At 37.3% G+C, this 24,814-nt stretch overlaps 1 protein-coding gene across 3 annotated transcripts in view; it reads left to right on the top strand.

The window, feature by feature from the left end:
- Positions 1-24,814, top strand: part of mRpL1 (mitochondrial ribosomal protein L1) — a 468,615-nt gene that overhangs the window by 375,882 nt on the left and 67,919 nt on the right. For all 3 annotated transcript variants that reach the window (XM_090379616.1, XM_090379615.1, XM_090379614.1), the window contains one exon: positions 17,152-17,236. In XM_090379616.1, coding sequence (XP_090235742.1) covers positions 17,152-17,236 — 85 coding nt within the window. The remainder of the gene's footprint in view (positions 1-17,151; positions 17,237-24,814) is intronic.

Raw genomic sequence — 24,814 nt, 5'->3', positions numbered from 1 at the left:
TGTTGATGGTTCAACAGTTGAGGATCCAGCTCAGGTGGCTAACAATCTAAACGAGTATTTTGCATCTACATTCACACATGAGGAGTTATTCAGGAAGGGGAATGTCGTAGGTGAAGTAAACATTGGCAGTGAGCTAGATGATTTTCTAATAACTGAGAGGAAAGTGGAGGAGAAATTGTTGAGGATAAACATAAAAAAGGCACCCGGGGTGGATGGGATCTATCCAGTTATATTAAAGGAGGCAGCAAAGGAAGTAAGCAAACCCCTAGCCATAATTATGAGAGCTTCTTTGGACTCAGGGGAGGTACCCATGGACTGGAGATGTGCAAATGTAACCCCAATTCACAAAGGAGGATCAAAGGCTGACACAAGTAATTATAGACCTGTTAGTTTAACTTCGGTTCCAGGAAAATTAATGGAGGCACTGGTTAAAGAAGCACTGCAGGATCATCTGGACAAGAATTCAGTTATAGCTCAGACACAGCATGGGTTTGTTAAGGGCAGGTCTTGTCTGACCAATTTGATTGGATACTATGATGTAGTCACAAAAGAACTGGATGCAGGGAATAACTTTGATATTATATATTTGGATCTTAGAAAGGCTTTTGATACTGTTGCGCATGGAAGACTGCTGCACAAATTGGAGAAGTGTGGCATTGGAGGCAAATTGCTGCTATGGATAAAGGGATGGTTGAGTGGCAGAAGACAGAGAGTGGTAATCAATGGACGCTGCTCAACGTGGATTAATGTTATTAGTGGAGTTCCTCAGGGTTCAGTGTTGGGTCCATTGTTGTTTTCTGTATTTATAAATGATATTGATGATGGTGTATCAGGCTTAATGTCCAAGTTTGCAGACGATACAAAGGTTGGCAGGGTTGTTAAGGACACTACTGATACTATGCTGCTGCAACAGGATCTGGAAAGGTTGAGCAGATGGGCTGAGAGGTGGCAAATGAAGTTTAACATTGACAAATGTAAAGTGTTACATATGGGAAACAGTAACCCCAGATCAACGTATCAACTCTGTGGTACTACGCTAACAGTAGTAGAGAATGAAAAGGACCTGGGGGTAATTGTGCAGGCAGATATGAAGTTCTCTGAGCAGTGCAGACGAGCTGCAAGAGTAGCTCATGGTGTCTTGTCAATGATATACAGGAATTTTTCTAGCAGGGACAGGGATGTGATTATTCCCTTGTATAAGGCATTGGTCAGGCCACACCTTGAGTACTGTATACAGGTCTGGAGGCCTCATTTCAAGAAGGATGTAGAGCTGCTGGAACGAGTACAGAGAAGGGCAACAAGATTAGTGAATGGAACAAAGGGTTGCTCTTACGAAGAAAGGCTTAAGTTTTGCAAATTACAGAGCCTGGAGACTAGGCATCGCCGAGGTGATCTGATAGAGGTGTACAAGGCTTTGAATGGCTTGAGCATGCTCAATGCCGATGGAATTCTTCCTCTTGCTCAGAATAATCACCTGAGAGGGCATAAATTCAAATTGAGGAAGGACGGATGTCGGATAGATGTGCGGAAATTCGCCTTTAGCCAGCGGGCAGTTGGTTTGTGGAATAGACTTCCATCGCTTGTTGTTGAAGTTGATAGCCTAAACAAATTTAAGGCTCAGCTGGACAGGTATTTCGAACGAATTGAGGGGTGAAATGGGAGTAGTGGTTGTTTTTTTTTTTTTTTTTTCTTTTTTTTTTGGCTGATGCTGAATAAGCTTGCTTTCTTGCATCATATGCCTCTACTAATGATAATGCTAAAACCTTGAAAAGAACATCATTGTCCTTACAATATTTTTAAACCTCGGGAATGAAGCAACATTTAAACCAATCCTCCAAGAGAGATATTGTTATCCATGCACTCTGGTTCGATTGTAAATGCACGGGTAGGGTGGCTTCATAGATGTCCTTAAATGCACGAGGATTTCCAGAATGGTACACAAGTAGTGGTTTTAATCTGTAATCTCCCGCTGCATTAGCCCCAAGCAAGAGCGTGGCTCTATATTTTGATGCCTTGAAACCTGGCATTGTATTTTTATCTTTGGCAGTGTATGTTTGACCGGCATTTTTTTCCAATACAGAGCAATCTCGTCAACGTTAAAAATTTGCTGCGTTGAATAGTTTCTCTGCAGCTGCTGCAAAATCGCTACTCGTGACTTCACCGCATACTTTAACGTTGTGGAAACCAGCGTGATGCTTGAACCTGTTAAACCACCTGTTGCTTGCCATGAACTTGGCTTGGGGTTTGCCGTACTTATCCTTAATATCTTTATCAATACTTGTTGCTTTTTCAATAATGGTGATTAGACTAAGGGGCGCTTCTGAATATGATTTTACATCGATATTATTAACAGTTGTTCCCTCTTCGATATAGCATCTAAATGCTGTTTCGTAACACTGTTGATCTTAAGTACATTGGTCCCTTTACAGTGCACGTATAGCATACTGTGCTTTAAAATAATATTCACTGTTAAAGCGAGGCGCCTCCGTAGCCATGTGAGCAGGAGCAGCAGTGCGAAGCACATGCTTCTTGATTAGACCAGGGTTCGAGCCTGTGACCACCAAATACGGAGGATGCGTAAAGGTCCAGGGAATGACTACCGCATATCCCCGGAGCAATATGGCCTTATTTGCTAATGCTCCTAAAAACCAAATAACTAACAAACAAACAAACAAACAAACTGTTGAAGCAGCAAGACCCAATTCTCTTGCAATAAATGACAAACTTTGTTCTGCTTCTTAGTTGATCATCTTCATTTCAAAATCAATTTTGTTTCGTTTCCTGGCACTACCACCACTTGCACTTTTCGTTGATCACTAGGAATGAATAGGAATGAAGAGAAGTTTCTGAAAATTTGTTTTTTTACATGATTGAATATTTCAAGAAGTGGGAACACATTTCACCCTAATAGCATAAAAACCCAACAATTGCAGTTATCCGTATTATCACAAATGCAATAAAATCGAATTTACTATCCGTTTATAATTAGAGGCATTAACAGAAAAACCCAATAAACCGGAAAGTGCAAGTTGTTTTAATTGTTTTATGGTCTTGACCTCCAGAAACATCCATTAGAAAAATATCACAAAGGCATTAAAAATTAATTTTTTAACGGGAACATATGATAATGATGAAAGGATAGTGCAATTTCCATTATAAATATGACCTTTTAGAGAGATAAATAGCTTAGTAATATAGCAAGACTTTCAACTTCCAACGACTTGGAACGAATTACAAAAAAAAAAAAACAAAAACAAACCAACAATGTGTTATTGGGTTCACATTATGATATTTTCACGATACCGCCATTTATTCCTACGGGTTGCAAAATATGTTTCCACGATTTTTTAAAATTTTCACCTGTTGGCAAAAACGTACGTAAAGTCAAATGGCGTCTCCGTAGCCAGGTGGGAAGGAGCAGTAGTGCGTAGCACACGCTTCTTGATTAGACCGGGGTTCGAGCCTGTCACCACCAAATACGGAGTATGCGGAAAGGTCAAGGAATGACCACCGCATATCCCGGAGCAATATGGCCTTAGTTGCTAATGCTCCTAAAAACCAAATAACGAACGTAAAGTCAAATTTCCATACGTCGAGTATTACGTAAGTCGGGGAGTTCCTCTAAATATAAATATATTTATAAATATTTCTATATATATATAAATATATTTTAAATTATTTATATAGATATAAATATATTTTAAATTATTTATATATATATATATATAAATATATTTTAAATTATTTATATATATATACAGGGTGTTTCAGTTAAACGTTTCAGAACTTCTAAGAGGGGTAGGGTACATCCTGACAACTCGAAATCATATAGCAATGTGGGGTCGGAAATGCTTTCCTGAAGCGGTGTTGTACACAGAAGCACCATAAAGAAAAGAGACCGTAAGTGAGAAATCGTTTTAATAATACATGAAAAGAAGCAAAAGGTACATGGATTAAAGTAAGTGTTCGAAGTTTCTTCCACGGGCTACAATGCACGCCTCACATCTCCGACGCATGGACATCCGAACATTCTGGAATACTCCAGGCGAATTTCGAATTTCTTCGGCAGCTACTGCGATTCTTGCAACCAGCTCCTCAGCATTGTCAACAGGGGTGTCATAAACTAGCGATTTCATATGACCCCAGAAATAAAAATCAAGACATGATAGGTCGGGTGACCGAGCAGGCCAATGCACGGGACCACCACGTCCGATCCACTGTTGACCAAATGTGACATCCAGGTAGTTACGAACATCTCCACTATAATGGGCAGGGGCTCCATCGTGTTGGAACCACATTGTATGTTGCGTCGATGCAGAAATCTGTTCATCTCTCAAAAGTTGTGGCAATACTTGCTGCAGAAAGATCAAGTAGATAGGTCCGGTTAGACGACACAGTAACAGGTAAGGTCCGATGAGGTGATCTCCCATAATACCGGCCCATACATTGACCGAAAATCGAATCTGTGCTGCACGACGTCCCACGACGACTTCTGTGTACAACACCACTTCAGGAAAGCATTTCCGACCCCACATTGCTATATGATTTCGAGTTGTCAGGATGTACCCTACCCCTCTTAGAAGTTCTGAAACGTTTAACTGAAACACCCTGTATATATATATATATATATATATATATATAGATGGATGCAAATGTAAATATATGTATATTATAATAAATATGACAAAGTTACGGCAGCCTACATCAGATAGGGCTTAGAGGGGAACATGTATCCTGTGTGTTATCAGACACTCAGCCTAAAACACTGATGGATACAATATCTCTATTACAGAAGATTTAGGAGAAGTCCTGTTGGCATGCCTCCCTAAAATCCACTTATACGCACCTTCTCGATGGTAAGCCCTGTTACGTCACTTAGGTGGCAATGAACATGTAGAGTGGTTCTCTTCAAGACGTCTGGTCAGCGTGAAGAGGAAAAGACCAAATCCTCCAGCAAATGATAGCACAACAAAACAAATGGCCCTCCGTCCCCAAGGACTTTCACTCCCCCTCTTACAGCAGCGAGAGGATCAGAGTGGAAGCAGAGGGTGCTAAGAATCTCTGAGTACAACCAGGCAGCCATGCACTGAAACTGAACTTGGCCTGATACAACATAAGATCACTCATCGGTGAAGACAGGATATTAGAGTTGGGAAAGGAATTAGAAAATGTGAACTGGAATATCATTGGTTTGGCTGAAACAAGAAGAAATGAATCACTTATAAGTTTATCAAGTGGAAATCTGCTGTACACCAATGGAAACAGTGAAAGGAGTGAAGGTGGAGTTGGGTTTCTGGTCCATAAAGATTTTAAAAACAACATTTTGGAATTCAAAAGTACATCACCAAGGGTGTCAAGGCTAATACTCAAGATTTCTAAGAGGTACAAGCTAAAGATAATAATGATTTATGCACCAACATCGAGCCATGATGATGAAGAGGTTGAAGAAATGTACACTGAAATTGAGAGTCTTCCAGATGAGCAGAAAACCCACTACACTATTATTATGGGGGACTTCAATGCTAAGGTTAGAAAAAGACAAAACAGTGCAGAAAGGGGAACTATAGGAAATTTTGGAATTGGTAAAAGAAATGAAAGACTTGTGGAATTTGCAGAATCTCGAGGATTGTCAGTAATGAATACTTTTTTCACGAAAAGGGTGAACAGAAAGTGGACATGGAAGAGTCCAAATGGATTAACAACTAATGAAATCGACTTCATCCTCACTAACAGAAGATATATTGTGAATGATGTTACCGTCCTGAATAAGGTAAATGTTGGAAGTGATCACAGAATGGTAAGATGTACACTTGATATAGATGTAGGAAAGAAAAAAAGACTCTAATAAATAATACAAAGGTCTTTGAGATAACAGAGGAGGAGAAAAAGCAGTATGTACTGGAACTTAAGAACAAGTTTGAGCTTCTACAGACTGTTCAGGACCAAGATATTGACGAGGAATACTACAACTTTCTGAAAGTGATAAAGCCCAACAAACCTATAGGGAAAAAGAAAACCAAAGAAGAAAAAATTAGTCAAGAAACACTTGTCATGATGAACCGAAGACGAAAAATGAAGAGCAAGAAAAACACTGACAGGGAGAAAATTGAGTATACTGAGTTATGCAAAACCATTAGAAAGAGACTCAGAGAGGACATAAGAAGATTTAACACAAGAAAAGTAGAACAAACATTAAGGGAAAACAAAGGATTTAAATCAGCAGCCATGAGCAGTAATACAGAAAGACAAATGATACTGAAACTGAAGAATAGCGATGGTGTACTTATAAACAGCAGAGAAGGCATAATTCAAATAGCAGAAGACTACTATAAAGAATTATACTAGGAGCGAGGGAATGATGCCAGCAGTGGGGAAGATGGATTGCAAAGTAGCAACACATACCCGATATTCTTCTTGATGAGGTAGAACATGCATTGAAGAAATGAAAAATCAGAAAGCCCCGGAGGAAGATGAAGTTACTGTAGAGTTGTTAAAATTGGGAGGAAGAGACATAACACAAAAACTGGAAAGGCTCTTCACAAAGTGCATTGGAAAAGGTGTGACGCCTAAGCAGTGGAATAATGCAATCATAGTTTTGCTGCATAAGAAAGGAGATAAATCAGAAATTGGAAATTATAGACCAATTAGCTTGTTATCCCACATCTACAAGTTGTTCACAAGGGTCATTACTAATAGATGAGAATCAACTGAAAGAGCAAGCTGGCTTTAGGACAGGATTCTCAACTATGGATCACCTTCACGTAATATCACAGCTAACGGAGAAAGCAAATGAATATAAAACACCATTATGCCTGGCATTTGTGGATTTTGAAAAGGCATTTGACTCCATACAGCATAAGTCAATGTTTCGGGCACCGGAAAGACAAGGCATAGATACCCAATATATTATGATTTTGAAGAAAATATATGAGAATGCTACCTCCTTTATTAGACTAGACAAAGACAGTAGGAAATTTAAAATTAAGAAAGGAGTTCGACAAGGAGACACAATATCTCCGTAGCTGTTTACTGCTGCCCTTAAGGAAGCTTTCAGAAGATTAGACTGGTCGCAGAAAGGAGTCAATGTGAACGGAGAGTACCTAAACCATTTACGATTTGCAGATGACATTGTGATTATAAGCCATGATCCCAAAGAATTAGAAGAAAATCTTAATCAGTTATGCACAGTTAGTAAGGATTTTGGACTAAAGATGAATATGGCTAAAACAAAAGTAATGATGAACAAGTATGCCACAGAAAGGGAAATAATGACTGAAGGAGCAGTAATTGAAATGGTGGAGTCATATACTTATCCGGGACAAGTTATTAGCTGGAATAATGATAAATGGATGGAAGTCAAGAGAAGAATAAATTTTGGATGGATAGCATTCAGGAAATATAGTCACATACTGAGGAGCAATATCCAAATTTGTCTGAAACATAAAATAATGAACCAATGTGTACTCCTCACCATGACTTATGGAAATGAAACTTGGGCACTCACCAAAAGAATGGAAGAGAAGCTGAGAACTACACAGCGAAGACTGGAACAAATTATATTGGGAATCAGACTGTTAGATAAGAAGAGAAACACATGGATTAGGCAGCAAACTCAAGTAAAGGACATTCTTATCAAAACTAAAGAACTAAAATGGTCTTGGGCAGGACACATAGCTCGAAGATATGATGACAGATGGACTAAGAAAATAATAGAATTGTACCCAAGAGGAGCTAGAAGAAAACCTGGAAGACAAAGGCGGAGATAGATTGATGAAATTCATAAGTTTTTGGGGAGTAAATGGATGGCCAGTGCTCAAAACAGAAGGAACTGGAAAGTTGCTGGAGATGCCTTCATCCTGCAGTGGATTGAAAATGGCTGATGATATTGATGATGATGACATTAGATAAAGGCAGGAAAAATTTAGCAAAATGCTAGGGTTAATACAAAAATCGACTGTTGAAAATACTTGTTTTCGAATTCCAGTATTTCCAAAAAAACTGGTTAAACCAATTTTTGAATTTTTACAAAAAAAAAAAAAAATAAATAATAATAATAATTAAAACAGTAAAAAAAATTTATACTTATTTGAAAATTTTTCAGTTTATTTAATATTTGTGGAACTGCAAAAATATAACAAAATGAAATATACTGTAAACAAAACCAAATAAATAAAAAAAAAAATAAAATAGCTAAAACCGTACAAAATATAAATTATAAATTTTTATTTATAAATATAAATTATAAATATGATTTCAAAAAACATAAAATATCCACTGAATTAGTACTTAATCTTGTTCTTATTCTAGATCCAAAATTTCCTGAAATAGAAAATACTCTCTCACTGGCTGTGGTTTTATCGTTTTCAGGGCATCAAATAATAAATCTAAATTCTTTGTTCTTTTATTGGTTGGCTCAAATACTGAAAATTCGGCCTTCAGTGTCTTTGGATTTCATATTAATTCTTCAGGTTCCTCAAGAAACCTATGAATTGATTTTTCCATGGCTTCTTTTAGACCATTGCCCTGATTAATAGTTTCTCCGTCTCCAGTATATTCATCATCAGAATCTGTTTCCATACAAGAATTTGGATATATTCTAGACAATATTTTTTCAGATAACTTAATAATATCGAGTTTTGAACTAGTGGAAATACACTAGATTTCTTTGTTGAAATGTTTTTTTTTGGATTTTTCAAATATAGCAAAAGGATTACCAATCCAACTTGTATTCTTTCTTGAATTCGTATTTCTAAAGCATTTAATAATTTGGAACTAATTTCAGTCTTCAAATTTTTTAGTTCATTTAACAGTACGTCTATCAGCCAGCCGTAAGGTCTCACCTGCTAGACGTGCTGGTCCCAACACTTTAAGAAGCTCGATGATTTTAGGATATTGAGCTTCATTCCACATATGAGAAGCACCAATATCATTCAAAGCTAAAACAACACATTCTTTTAATGTTATAAATCTTCTAATCATGGCCTCTAAACTATTCCATCTCGTTTGGCAGTCAAGAATCAGACTTAATTTCTTTCCTTTTTCTTGTTTTACATAATTCTGAAGGATGCTATCTGTTACGGGAGATTTTCTAAAAACAATTTGCAAATTTTTCTAATTTGGGAAATTGATTGTTTGTAATTGTCAGACAACATAGGGAATCCACAGTCATTTTCTAGATCAAGAGAATTTAAAAAATCCTCACCATAGTCATCTTCGCACTCTACGTCATCTTCCTATTCCTCACTTGTAACATATACATCAATTTCAGCAATTTCTTTATTTTTATATAACATATTAGTAACTGCTAAGTGTATGGGCGTGTGAATAGCATAGTTGATTAATTATAGGTGATGATTGGCCAAATGTTTTCATAACAGCAGCACTATCATTTGTCGGTGCAACTATGTTGGTTGCTAGATCCAAGTTAAAAATCTGTAGCCTCTCAGAAACTAATTCTAATGTTTTCTTAGCATCGCAGGAACTAGCTATTGGAACTAAGCCCAAATTAAAATCTTCCTCAAAATGGTGTACATTGATATTCAAATATCTGTGATTTCTTTTGTTAGTCCTCTCATCGAAAGTTATAGAAAATTTTTTCCCATTCTTCTTAATACAATCCAATTCATTTATAGTTTTACGTTTGGCATTGCCAGAAAACGTATGAATGAGATCTGTTACTCCGAGTGTCGTTTTTTGTTAATGAATATCCCCATTGTTGCAAAGACTCGTATGAATGAGTTTGTTGTAATGCTATTAAAGGACAATCCATCCATCCATTGCAGCAAGTTTTGCTATAATTCCTTCTAAACTGCACCTTTTTATGAAATTAAAAATACTGGTTTGTTTTTGTGGGCAGGAGGAGGGTCCAGGTGTTTCTTGCTTGTCGATCATTTATTTTCTTATCGATTATTATTTTATGAACTGCTTTCAGATGATTATGGAGATTGTTTGTAGATGATCCATTGCAGCTCAACATTTTATTACAATGATTGCAGCATGCCTTGTCTTTTCCAACCTTTTTTGAAAATTTCCTAGACCTCCGACTTATTTGCAACGTTCATTTTGGTTTAAAAATCAAATAAAACATTTTAAATATTTTTATCAATGACATTAATATTTAATAATGAAAAAATTATATATTATTAGAATAGACATTAATATATTTACTTCCATTGTTTTTGTTTTTACTAACTAAAACAAGAATAATAACAAGAAATTACATAAACTTCCTATTCCTGCTTGTGATCAAACAAATGAACGGAGCTGTTGCGCCACATTGTGTACTGCATAGTACAAGTAGTACGCAGGACTAAACTGGTCTGGTGGGGTGTATGTGAGCAACACAGCTGATGTCATCGGTCAGTTGGTGTGATGCCACATAGAATAGCATAATAGAATGTGTTTGTGGATTGCATGTCAAACATTCGCCTGACTCATGAAGATTATAGTTTTACTACAATATTCTTGTGCCTGAGGCGATTTCAAGTCAGTATGTTAATGTTTTTAATTAAATAATTAATTAATTTTTGCATATTAATTCTAGTATATAAAACCATTTTTAAAAATTAAAAAACCGGTTTTTGAATTTTACAAATTTACCCAAAAAAAAAAACGGTTTTTAAAAACCGACAAACCCTACCTCAATTTGATTCACCTCACAGGTGCCTAGTCTCCAGACACTGTAATCTGCAAAACTTAAGCCTTTCTTTGTAAGAGCAACCCTTCGTTCCATTCACTAATCTTGTTGCCCTTTTCTGTATTCATTGCAACAGCTCTACATCCTTCTTAAATTGAGGCCTCCAGACCTGTTTACAGTACTCAAGGTGTGACCTGACCATTGTGTTATACAAGGGGATAAACAACCTACTTATCTCTGATAGAAAAATTCTTGTGTATCATTGACAAGACACCATGAGCTACTCTTGCAGACCGTCTGCACTGTCCAGAGAACTTCATATCCGACTGCACAATTACCCCCAGGTCTTTTTCATTCTCTACCTCCCTGAGTATAGTACCACACAGTTGGTACGTTTCTCTTGGGTTACTGCTACCCATATGCAGTACTTCGTATTTGTTAATATTAAAGTTCAGTTGCCACTTCTCAGCAGCACATCTACCTAACTTTTCTAGATCCTGTTGCAGTAGCGTACTGTCTTTATTATCATTAACAACCCTGCTTACTGATCTGCAAATTTGGACATTAATCCTGATATAATTTCATCGATATCATTAATAAATACCCAAAACAACAATATTCCAGCACCTAACACTGCCTCGATAGCATCAGCAAATACTCTTGCATCCTTTCTATTTAAGTGTATCCCCTCCCTGTAGAAGCAGTCTATCCTGTTAACAAGTACAGAGTAGGCTGAAAAAAATTCTACCGCTTGAGCTTTGCACAATCTTTCCAGGGCCGAATTGATTGACAAGGCTCTCATCATATACTTCCTCCTATTGTGTCTGGGCAGAATTGCAGACACTTTTAAATTCAACCCTAATTCATGGCTTTTTTTCAGCAGTGACCTGTACTTGTTAAGTAATTCCACCGGTCTCCTACTCTTAATACCATTAGTGCCAACATGTACAATATCACCTTTTGTGCCCTTAAAAGATGATATCCGCTCTACAGTGTCATCAACCTTTGCCCCTGGCAGACATATCCTGGTCCTGTTCGACCTATCCGTTTTATATACCATGTTCCCCGTTTCCCTGACAATAGAGTCACGAACAACTACTAGTTCCTCTAGGACCAGCACATTCTGCCTTGGTGGTTGCCGCTGTGTTGCGTGATGATGCAAGCTATTGTGTTGATGTGGGAAGCTGAGAGCTTGATGTGCCCCTCAATTTAGATCCTTCAAGCTCTCATAAATAAAAAAAAAAAAAAAAAAAAGTAAATTGCAGCCATTATCAACCCATTGCAGGATGGAAGCCTCCTCAACAATTCATGCTGAGGGAAATGGACCATAATCTGCCACGCTGGTCCAGTCCGGGTTGGCAGATCGATCGTATTCAGCAGTCAGGGGCTTGAACCCCAGTCTACTCAAAGAGCGTGTACTGCACTCCCGCTCATGACCACTCGGCTACGGCTCATATAGGCCCATAACAACGCTGAGTTGTCGCCTCATTTCCTCACATTCCTTACATGACGCACACACACAAAAACATCCCCTTGGCAATATCATGTCCCATACCTGATTGCTCCACAAACATCAAGGAAGCTGTGCATTTTAAAAGGCTGTGATTCGGAGAGCAACTGCCCCCCCCCCCCACCCTCAGTTCTCCCCTGAGTCACAGCACTACAATTAGCTTGAGCCTTTTGCTTTGCTGCTCTGGTCAGAGTCATGCTTTCGATTCAATTTCAATTCCAGTACAAAATTATAACCCTAAACTTGGATTCCAATGCAGTTATAACACTACATGTCTATATGTCTTTTTCAGTATCGAGTATTATCTCCGAGTTCCGATATATAACTTGCATATCAAGTTATGTATTAATTAATTATGTTACGTTTTTAAAATCTAGGTCGTTATATGTATTTAGTTAAAATGTACAATTTAATTGACAATGAAGTTTAACAAGATGAATAAATTTTACTGATTAATTGATAATATTATATACTATACTATACTAAGGGCATCTAGTTTGGGATTTAATTCGAGATGTTGTATTGTATAACAATGGCGGCAAGTTACGAACGGTAAATCTATGGACACTTAAGTATTAATTAACATCCAAAATATCAGTGTCTGAATTTAGAATAAACCAAGGAACTTGTCTAGGTCTATACGCTACTTATAGAAAATAATTTAATGTAACAATTAGTCAATTAAACGGCTAAATATAGCTGCAAAACTTGTAAAACACGTGGATTGGATACTCTTACTGATTTTTTAAAAATAAAAAAAATGTTTAACTTTTAAACAGTGGTCAAATAGTGAAGGAACCTACTAAAATTTGCTGAATGGCACAGTCTTTGGAACCTGGAAGCTAAGTAATAACCTACAAAATCTCTATCTAAGTTAAAATTTAAACTAAGTATCATAATTAGGAATATAAAGCTACTCTAGAAAATAAGTTAATATGCCAATTTAAACCAATTTAAGTTAATAAAACAGAAAAAACTCTATTTTCTGGAGCTGTAAAAGCTTCGGACAAGCAGGACAAACCTGCTACTCTCGTTCCGAAGTTCAATAAGTGAAGATCCTTCTTGTTCTCAGTGTTAATCCCCACTTATTGTGAAAGAAATTCTCATTGATGGTCCTTGTTATTGAGCTGCTCAGCTTGCATCATTTTAAATATCTTTCACCTAAATGCCACCCTTTTGAAACTGGTGTTCTGATATTCCTTGGTGAAGATACACAGTTGTTATACGTAATTTGTTTAAATATCTGAAAAATATTCGTGTGTATTATCATCTACATGCCGTATGGTAATAGGCACAATTTGGCCTTAGTTGCTCTTGTGCCAGAAATCTTCATATCAACCAACTAACTCAGACTGTGGTCTGCATAACTTATGAAAGTGTTCCATGATACTTGACAACAAAACGCTGCTTTTTTGTGGTAGGCAACAACATTGATTGGAAATGTGATATCTATAACAACATAATGTATAGTGCATATGTTAAGTATTGGTACATGCCACTGTATTTAAAAAATAGTTATTAATATTTGTAGGTATAGCTTAATATTTTTTGCAGTATTAGCATTAGTAAAGGCATACGATGCAAGAAAGCAAGCTTATTCAGCATCAGCCAAAAAAAAAAAAAAAAACACACCACTCCCATTTCACCCCTCCGTTTGTTCGAAATACCTGTCCAGTTGAGCCTTAAATTTGTTTAGGCTATCAACTTCAACAACAAGTGATGGAAGTCGGTTCCACCAACCAACCACCCGCTGGCCAAAGGCAAATTTCCGCTTATCTATCCGACATCCGTCCTTCCTCAATTTGAATTTATGCCCTCTGAGGTGATTATTCTGAGCAAGAGGAAGAATCCCATTGGCATTGAGCATGCTCAAACCATTCAAAGCCTTATACACCTCTATCAGATCACCTCGCCGGTGCCTAGTCTCCAGACTCTGTAATTTGCAAAACTTAAGCCTTTCTTCATAAGAGCAACCCTTTGTTCCATTCACTAATCTTGTTGCCCTTCTCTGTACCCGTTCCAGCAGCTCTACATCCTTCTTGAAATGAGGCTTCCAGACCTGTATACAGTACTCAAGATGTGGCCTAACCATTGCCTTATACAAGGGAATAATCACCTCCTTATCCCTGCTAGAAAAATTCCTGTATATCATTGACAAGACACCATGACCTACTCTTGCAGCTCATCTGCACTGCTCAGAGAACTTCATATCTGCCTGCACAATTACCCCCAGGTCCTTTTCATTCTCCACCACTGTCAATGTAGTACTGCAGAGTTGATACGTTGCTCTGGGGTTACTGTTTCCCATATGTAGTACTTTACATTTGTCAATGTTAAACTTCATTTGCCACCTCTCAGCCCATCTGTTCAACCTTTCCAGATCCTGTTGCAGCAGCATAGCGTCAGTAGTGTCCTTGACAACCCTGCCAACCTTTGTATCATCTGCAAACTTGGACATTAAACTTGATATACCATCATCAATATCATTCATAAACACCGAAAACAACAACAGACCCAACACTGAACCCTGAGGAACTCCACTAATAACATTAGTCCACGTTGAGCAGTGTCCATTGATTACCACTCTCTGTCTTCTGCCACTCAACCATCCCCTTATCCATAGTAGCAATTTGCCTCCAATGCCACACTGCTCCAATTTGTGCAGCAGTCTTCCATGTGAAACAGTATCAAAAGCCTTTCTAAGATCCAAATATATAATATCAAAGTTATTCCCTGCATCCAGTTCTTTTGTGACTACATCATAGTATCCAATCAAATTGGTCAGGCAAGACCTGCCCTTAACAAAACCATGCTGCGTCTGAGCTATAACTGAATTCTTGTCTAGATGATCCTGCAGTGCTTCTTTAACCAGTGCCTCCATTAATTTACCTGGAACAGAAGTTAAACTAACAGTTCTATAATTACTTGTGTCAGCCTTTGATCCTCCTTTGTGAATTGGGGTTACATTTGCACATCTCCAGTCTATGGGTACCTTCCCTGAGTCCAAAGAAGCTCTCATAATTATGGCTAGGGGTTTGCTTACTTCCTTTGCTGCCTCCTTTAATATAAATGGATAGATCCCATCCACCCCAGGTGCCTTTTTTATGTTTATTCTCAACAATCTCTCCTCCACTTTCCTCTCAGTTATTACAAAATCATCCAGCTCACTGCCAATGTTTACTTTACCTACATCATTCTCCTTCCTGAATAACTCCTCATGCATGAATGTAGATGCAAAATACTCGTTTAGATTGTTAGCCACCTGAGCAGGATCCTCAACTGTTGAACCATCAATATCCAGTGGACCAATCTGATTCATCCCTTTCCTTCTTGAGTTTAAATAGGTAAAGAACTCTTTTCTGTTTTTCTTTGCAAACAGTAGTTGGGTGCACAATGGCCTTAGAAATGGGGATACCTCAAATATAAAATTGGTCTGTGAAAAAAAAAAAAAAAAAAAAAGTTTGGAAAACTCTGCTCCAAGCTAGTGAAACATGTGCATTGATTTAGAGGTTATTTCCAAACCAGCAAAGTTAACTTTTGCGTATGCTCCTTCTTTTTCTGGATACATTCTTTGAAATAATCTGCCTTTATATAGTTGCTGAAATTTTATTATCTACAAAAATTCAAGAGTAATGTTTCATAAGATTTTTTTTTATTCACTATTTGTTGTTTTGAAATGACTAGATATACGTAGATATATATTAATTCATGCTCCTTCCTGTGGTAATGTTGCTATATTTAACAGGCTGTAGACTGTTTCCCACATCTGTAAATTTCTGTAATACAGTATCAAATAAATAATCTTTGTTTTGATAACTGTATATTGTGGTAATGCGATTCATATAGTTATAGGCACTATTGTTTAGTTAACTTAATCTGCATCCATATTCCATAGTTCCATTTTATGAACCAACATGCAGTTGAGCAAACTTGGGTCACCATTCTCTCTTCTACCTTAGGAGAGTATTAGCATTATTTAATTTTTATTTCAAAGATATTTACTACACCAAAAGCTTTATTAGTCATTGACACATACGTTTCACTGCCCACAAATAAAGAGTGAACATTATACAGATTTATTACTTTAGGATAAAATTAGCAGTTAAAAATAAAAAATGTTTAACTTTTAAACAGTGGTCAAATAGTGAAGGAACCTACTAAAATTTGCTGAGTGCACAGTCTTAGTTGCACAGTCTTTGGAACCTGGATTTGAAATTGTTAATAAAGGAATGCAGTCATTGGCTGAAATCAGCATGTTGTTGGAAGCTTTGTAATATGCCATATGTCGTTTGTTTTGATAGGCTATGCAAGGATTCCCCCACAATAGGCAGCATATACCAGTGAAGCCATTCTTGGAGTCCACATATCTTGGTTTATGTTGCAAGTATATGCCCTTTTGTGTTTTATCTTGGCCAGAGAGAAGTTGGATTGGCTGTCGATGTGTGGTGGAAGGGGAATTAACTGTGAGTCTGTGTTTGATTCTGTCTTTTGAGATGGTGGGTGGTTGTATCAGTATCGTTGTGGTCAACAATATGGGATCATTCTATGATCCCAGCCAAGCAGATCACTTTATTTTTTGTGTACTTTGGCAACTACAGATGGATCCAGATTTCAATCATGATAATTGATTTGTAGCTGTGGTACAGCCAGCAGTCCCTAGCACAGGATTTTAACTATGTAATCAGTTATTTTATTTCTTGTTAATACTTAAATACTAATTTGATGTAAAACTATTTTTTATATTAATTAATGTCTTCTGTAGAGGGAGGACCCATAGAGAGGTGGATCACCATGTCTGTTTGAAATAAAATCCATTTCAGTACACTGAAATGATTTCTAAACAAAGTTTTGTATTCTTTCATTCTGTAGAATTGAAATTCAGTTTTGTAAATAAATACAAAAGCATGCATTAAAGAATGAATGAAATGCAATATGCAGAAAACCATTGTCAATAAAACTTGTTTTGAATTATTACCATGTAAACAAATTGCAATGTTTGTTTTAGTTGCATATGACAGTTGAAGAACTAGATAGAAACTTGCATGAACTTCTTCATACTTTGAATAAACATAAACCACAAGGAACTTCAAGTAAGTATGATTTAAAAGAATTTTGTTTAAAATATCACATTATGTACTAATTTACTGTCTTTTTTTTATTTATTTATTTTTTTTTGTTCAATTCATCTTTTTTTTTTAGTATTACCAATATGAAAATATTGCAATTAGTTGTAAATTTTTGAAAATATCCTAAATACAGATACAGTAAACCCTCGCTATGTGCAGCCATTATCAAACCACTGCAGGATGGAAGCCTCCTCAACAATTCATGCTGAGGGAAATGGACCATAATCTGCCACGCTGGTCCAGTGCGGGTTGGCAGATCGACCGTATTCAGCAGTCAGGGGCTTGAACCCCAGTCTACTCAAAGAGCGTGTGCTACTGCACTTCCGCTCCTGACCACTCGGCTACGGAGGCCACTTTTTTTTTTTTTTTTTTTATTCGCGGGGGTTACGTTCCTGAGAAATGCCGCGAATACTGAGTTATGGCTCCCATAGTAATAAAGGGGTTCCGTTCCAAAGTATGAAATATATAAGAAAAACTAATCTAAAATTTTGTCTATGTATGTACCTTCCTAATATGACTATGTACATAGACAGTACATAGTGAAATGCAGCCATCAAAATGAAAATAGCATTAGCATTAGTAGAGGCATTTGATGCAAGAAAGCAAGCTTATGCAGCATCAGCCAAAAAAAAAAAAAAAAAAAACCCCACTTCCACTTCACCCCTCTGTTCATTCAAAATACCTGTCCAGCTGAGCCTTAAACTTATTTAGGCTATCAACCTCCACCACAAGGGATGGAAGTCTGTTCCACCGACCAACCACCCGCTGGCTAAAGGCAAATTTCCGCACGTCTATCCTACATCTGTCTTTCCTCAATTTGAATTTATGCCCTCTCAGGTGATTTTTCTGAGCTAGAGGAAGAATCCCATCAGCATTGAGCATGCTTAAACCATTCAAGGCTTTATACACCTCTATCAGATCACCTCGCTGGTGCCTACTCTCCAGACACTGTAATTTGCAAAACTTAAGCCTTTCTTCGTAAGAGCACCCCTTTGTTCCATTCACTAATCTTGTTGCCCTTCTCTGTACTCGTTCCAGCAGCTCTACATCCTTCTTGAAATGAGGCCTCCAGACCTGTATACAGTACTCTAGGTGTGGCCTGACCATTGCCTTATACAATGGAATAATCACCTCCTTATCCCTGCTGGAAAAATTCCTGTATATCATTGACAATACTCCATGAGCTACTCTTGCAGCCCGTCTGCACTGCTCAGAGAACTTCATATCTGCCTGCACAACCACCCCCAAGTCCCTTTCATTCTCTACCACTGGCAGTGTAGTACCACAGGCAGTGTAGATGATCCTGCAGTGCTTCTTTAACCAGTGCCTCCATTAATTTTCCTGGAACAGAAGTTAAACTAACAGGTCTATAATTACTTGTGTCAGCCTTTGATCCTCCTTTGTGAATTGGGGTTACATTTGCACATCTCCAGTCTATGGGTACCTTCCCTGAGTCCAAAGAAGCTCTCATAATTATGGCTAGGGGTTTGCTTACTTCCTTTGCTGCCTCCTTTAATATAACTGGATAGATCGCATCCACCCCGGGTGCCTTTCTTGTGTTTATCTTCAACAGTTTCTCCTCCACTTTACTTCCAGTTATTTCAAGATTCTGTAGCTTACTGCTAGAGTTGAATACACCTCTGGCATTCCCCTTGCTGAATAACTCCTCATGTGTGAATGTCGATGCAAAATATTCATTTAGTTTGTTAACTACCTGAGCCTGATCATCAACAGTTGACCCATCAATATCAAGTGGACCAATCTGATTCATCCCCTTCCTTCTAGAGTTTACATAAGTAAAGAACTCTTTGCTGTTTTTCTTTGCATCCCTTGCCAAGGATTTCTCGTAATCTGCCTTCGCCTGCCTAACCTGCTTTTGTAACTTGGTTGCTTATCAACTTTTGTCTATCATAGGCTTCTGTGTCATGTGTTAATTTTTTAAGTATCCCATGCATTTTTCTTCTCTGCCATGTGCCTCATTAGTTCATCTGACATCCATTTTGGCCTAAACCCTGAACAATATTTCTTAGTTGGTATGTAAAGCCTAGTAGCTTCCAAGATAAGTTCTTTGAATGCTTCCCATTTTGAATTTGCTGTTGGTAACATCATCAGTTGGTCCCACTGTATAGAATTTAAATACTATCTCAGTCAATCGTAGTCGCCTTTACGGAAGCAATAACCCTTCCCTTTACCCCTAATGGTAGTTACCTCTTTGAGTAATTCCCACTTCAGCACACTGTGATCACTGCCACCTAGTGGTTCATTTATCTGCAGATTCTTAATGCATGAAGAATCACTGCTGATAATCAAATCAAGAGTATTACTCCCTCTAGTTGCCTCCCGAACATGCTGATGTAGAAAACAATCATCCAATAAATCCACAAAAGCCCTGCTAGTGTGTGAATAACTAGCCCCCAAATTCCAGTCAATATCTGGGAAATTAAAATCTTCCATTATAAGACTCTCTGATTTACTGGCCCACTCTATTTCCCTGTACAGTTCCTTATTATACTCATCAGAGTCATTAGGCCTATAGCACACTCCTACTCTCAATTTTGATCTCCCAATGCTTATGTCACACCAAACTGACTCAACACTGCACTGTCCGGCGATGTCCACTGGCTTCACTTCCTTGGTTTTTATGTGTTTCTTAACTAATAGCATAACCCCTCCCCACTTCCTATCCTGTCTATCCTTTCTGTAGACGTTGTACTCCCCAAATTGCAGTTCTGCATCCCTTATATCTGTGTGACACCACGTCTCTGATATCCCAACAATATCTGCCTTTGATGTTTTGAGCAATACCTCAAATTCATCAAATTTATTTACTAAACTCCTAGCATTGGTGTACACGCAAGTATACCTGCACCTCTTTCTATTCTTAGCTACCCTAACAGAACCCATGTGTTTACTTGTACCGCAATGGCTCCCAGCAGTCTCTGAAATACCATGCATCTTGTTTTTCAGGCTTTTGCTCATTCTAATAGAAGCAGTGCAAGAATCTCTTTCACCTCTGCCAGTGGCTACTGTCAATCTATTGGTCTTTGTCTCCCTCCAAGCTAGCAGTTTTCCGACCCACCTAACACTGCCTCGATAGCATCAGCAAATATTCTTGTACCCTTTCTAATTTAACATCACGAGTTACAGAGCTAATTTTTGAAGCATTTAGCATGTTTTCATGGACACTATGGCGGATTTTTTCTTCCGATTTCTTGATTGATCGTACCGTTGACTCATTGATTTTATAATGTTTTGCCACTGAGGAGACACTTTCACCATTAGAAATTTCTTAAAAATAAGAAACAATTTAATATTAAATGTAATATTTATTAGAAATTTCAAACAAATCTTTCAATCCAGCACTTTTGCTTTAGCTAAAAAACTTATTCCGCCAGTTCTATCACCAGTTTCGCTAGTGTTGATAAAGGTGTTTTTGCCTTTTCACAAATGATGAAAAGGGGAATTTTATTTTGAGTTCCATCTTATTTCCACAGATTTAATGTTTTTTCCATTTTTTTAAATTTAACATCACGAGTTACAGAGCAAATTTTTGAAGCAATTAGCACGTTTTCATGGACACTACGGCGGATTTTTTCTTCCGATTTCTTGATTGATCGCACGGTTGACTCATTGATTTTATAATGTTTTGCCACTGAGGAGACACTTTCATCATTAGAAATTTTGTCTAATAACTCAATTTTATTCGCCAATGTCATCACCTTCTTTAATATTTTCACATTTCCTTTGTTATTCGTAGCCACATTTTTGTACGGGTTAGAAAGAACTTGTCCAAATAAAGTCACTTTCTTCCGTTAACACACTCGAAAAAGTTTGTTTTACACTGCAAAGTGGTAGATTTATCACTTTTGTAAGCATATCAATTAATAAATTGATAAATTTATAAGCATATAAATTAAAAGCAAATGACAAAACCTTCCATGACAAGCGCATAACACATACTGAACTAGGATTAGCGAGAAACATCCATGCTCGCGATTTTGTCACCCCCTCTCCCCCCCACCCACTGAGCGCTGTTTTGACCAGGAAAGATAATTTTAGCCACACCCATGTTTTTTTATGGTGGAAAATGTTCACGGCGCTTTAAAATTCAAAATCAGAGACCGCGAATACGCAAAACCGCGAATACAGATACCGCCAATAGCGGGGGTTTACTGTATTATGTACATACCAGTGTGCCTGTTTTTAATTCAGCAAGTACAAGGACCTACAGGTGCAAAATGTAAATCACAACAGAACAAAATAATAAATCTACTGACTCATTGAGCAATGATCAGCACTGCTGCCATTAAGTGAAATATGAAAGTCATAGAGAAAGGATTGCTAATTATTTATTATTACAGCTAAATAATAATTCTTTAAAATAGCATGGAATGGTCAATTTTGAGAAAGGTTGTAAGCAGCTGAGTCGACTTCTGGGTTTTCTAAATATTATTGAGATTTTTTATCCATTTAATAAGCTTCCATCTTATGGTTTGCTACCTGGATTTTGTAATTGGGTATCCAGTTTTCTCTATGACTGCTCACTGCATGTGGTAGTAGATGGCTCTTTATCTTCTAACTTGTCCACTAATGTTGGTGTTCCCCAGAGTTCAGTTCTTTCTCCCACTCTTTTCCTCCCTTATGTTAATGACCTTATACCTTTGACCAGAAATCCTATCCATAGTTTTGCTGATGCTAGAACATTGCATTCCACCTTCCAGTTTAAGAAACTCTTCCCTGCTCAATCAGCTTCAACTTCTTGAATATCCACTATCAATTCCTTAAATGCTAATCTCAAGGTAATTCTCCATTGGGACAAGGATAACTTAGTTTGTTTCATTCCGTGTAAAACTCAGTCTTGTCTTATATCTAGCAAAATGTTTCTTCTGATCCTATAAAGGTAAAGTGGAGCCATTATCAACCCACTGCAGGATGGAAGCCTCCTCAATAATTCATGCTGAGGGAGATGGACCATAATCTGCCACGCTGGTCCAGTGCGGGTTGGCAGATCGATCGTATTCAGCAGTCAGGGGCTTGAACCCCAGTCTACTCAAAGAGCGTGTGCTACTGCACTCCCGCTCCTGACCACTCGGCTACAGAATCTGTATGCTTATCTTCAATGACACTCTGATTTCTAGGCAAGATCATATATCTCTATTGGTGATTACTCTGACTTCTAATCTCTCTTGGCATAAGCACATCACAAATATTGTTTCCTCTGCATCTAAAAAACTGGGTTTCCTCTTTTGCTCTCAGCATTACTTTTCTTCCAAACATGCTGTACAAATCTCAAATCTGTCCTACCATGGAATATTGTTCCTGCATCTGGGGCACTGCCCCCAAAACCTCTCTGAGGCTTCTAGATTCCATTCAAAAGAGGGTAATTAGGTTAATTAATGACTTATCTCTAACAGGGTCTCTCCACTCTCTCTCTCTTGTAGACATTTTGTTTCTGCTGCATGCCTTTTCTATATATACTTCCATGGGTACTGTTCTTCTGAATTGGCTTGTATAATTTCTGCACTCTTCTTCAAAGGAATCCGATCACATGCCACAACCAGGCAACAAACGTTTATGTCCAACTTCAAACTCACAGAACCAACTTTACTTTTTCCTCATGTATTCATTCAACTTCCATTTTCTGGAACAATCTTCATATATATTTCCTGAAAATTGAAATCTGCAGAAGTTCTAGTCTAATGTTAACAAATATCTTTCATCTTCTCAAACTAGAACCCATGCATGGTACTAAGTATTATAGGTTCTAATACCTCTTGTATTTGGGGTTTAAAAAAAAATAATAAATAATAATAATAAAAAGAAGTGTTTAAACTTACTAGTTCAGTTATTACTTGTGTTTATCTAATTAGTAAGTGAAATTGTTTCTAATTTGACCTTTGAAATTGCTTTAAAAAAATCAAAATAGGTAAGAATTCCACCTTTATTGTATATATATAATACTGGTACAAATGCTATTTTGTATTCTGTTGAATTCTGTATAAGCATAATTAATATCGGAAGTGTTTTCATTAATGCCTATAAACTATAAATTTATAACAGTGCAAACATGGTTTTTATACTGTCACTGTACCAATGCATAATGCAATTTAAGATCATAGAAAATACAGTTGTTGCATAAAGCTGAAAAATAGGATAAACAGTATTCTTTATTTTTTTTTTTCTTTATCAGAAGTGACTCTTCAATGCATTAACAATTTGCAGTAAGGTAAAGGAACCACTGAAAATAGTGTAACATCGTTATACTCATATCTCTTAGTATTATTATTATTTTTTTTAAATTAAATTTAGACTGAATTCATGCCTCAGACTAGAGCAACCAAGCAAAAGGCCCAAAGTAGCAGGGATGGTTTGGCAAGAGAGAGAATTGTCAATGGCAGTTCTCTTATGAATCACGGCTTTAAACAGTGCACTACTCGGTTGTTTGTTTGCAGTCATTTTAGAAGACTACAAACATGATACAGCCAAATAGGATGTTTTTGTGCAAGGAGATTTCGATACAAGTAGATTAATCAGAAATTCAGCATTCTGTTATGTCTTAACAGGGTTGCTATTTTCAAAAGAATTAAAATGAGGGACATATCAAGCACTTGGTAAGGGGTAAAATTTTTTTCAGCCTGGTCTGTGCTTGTTAACAGGAGAGACTGCTTCTACAGGGATTCGATATACTTAAATAGAAAGAATACAAGAATATTTGCTGATGCTATCGAGACAGTGTTAGGTGGGTCGGAAAACTGCTAGCTTGGGGGGGATTCACAGACTAAAAGGTTAAAAGTAGCCGCAGGCAGGTGTAGGTGATTCTTCCACTACTTCTATTAGAATAAGCAGAGGCATGGAGCGAGGGGTATTGGGGGTTTCAGGGACTGATGACAGTCATTGTGAAACAGGTGGGTATATGGGAAGTGTTAGGGTAACTAATAATAAGAATAGGTACATGTATACTTGCATGTATACCAATGCTAGAAGTATAGTAAATAAATTTGATGAATTTGAAGTGTTGGTCAAGACATCAAAGGCAGATATTGTTGGGATAGCAGAGGCGTGGTGTCACACAGATATAAGGAATGCAGAACTGGAATTTGGGGACTACAGTGTGTACAGAAAGGATAGACAGGATAGGAAAGGAGGAGGTGTTATGCTATTAATTAAGAAAAACATAAAATCAAATGAAGTACATCCAGTTGATATAGATGAACAGTGCACTGTTGAGTCAGTTTGGTGTGACATAAGCGCTGCGAAAGCAAAAATAAGAGTAAGAGTGTGTTATAGGCCTAATGATTCAAATGAGTACAATGAACAATTGTACAGAGAAATAGTGGGGTAGTAAATCAGAATGTCTTATAATGGGGTATTTTAACTTCCCAGATATAGACTGGAACTTATGGGTTGGTCACCCGCACACTTGTGGATTTATTGGATGATTGTTTTCTGCAGCAGCATGTTTGAGAGGCAACCAGAGAGGTTAATACTCTTGATCTGATTATCAGCAGTGGTCATTCGTGTATTAAGAATTTGAAGATAAAG

Source organism: Mastigoproctus giganteus, chromosome 8, assembly GCF_048544385.1.
Source record: "Mastigoproctus giganteus isolate SK-2022 chromosome 8, ASM4854438v1, whole genome shotgun sequence".
Lineage (NCBI taxonomy): Eukaryota > Metazoa > Arthropoda > Arachnida > Uropygi > Thelyphonidae > Mastigoproctus > Mastigoproctus giganteus.
This window is presented reverse-complemented; position numbering and strand designations above follow the sequence as displayed.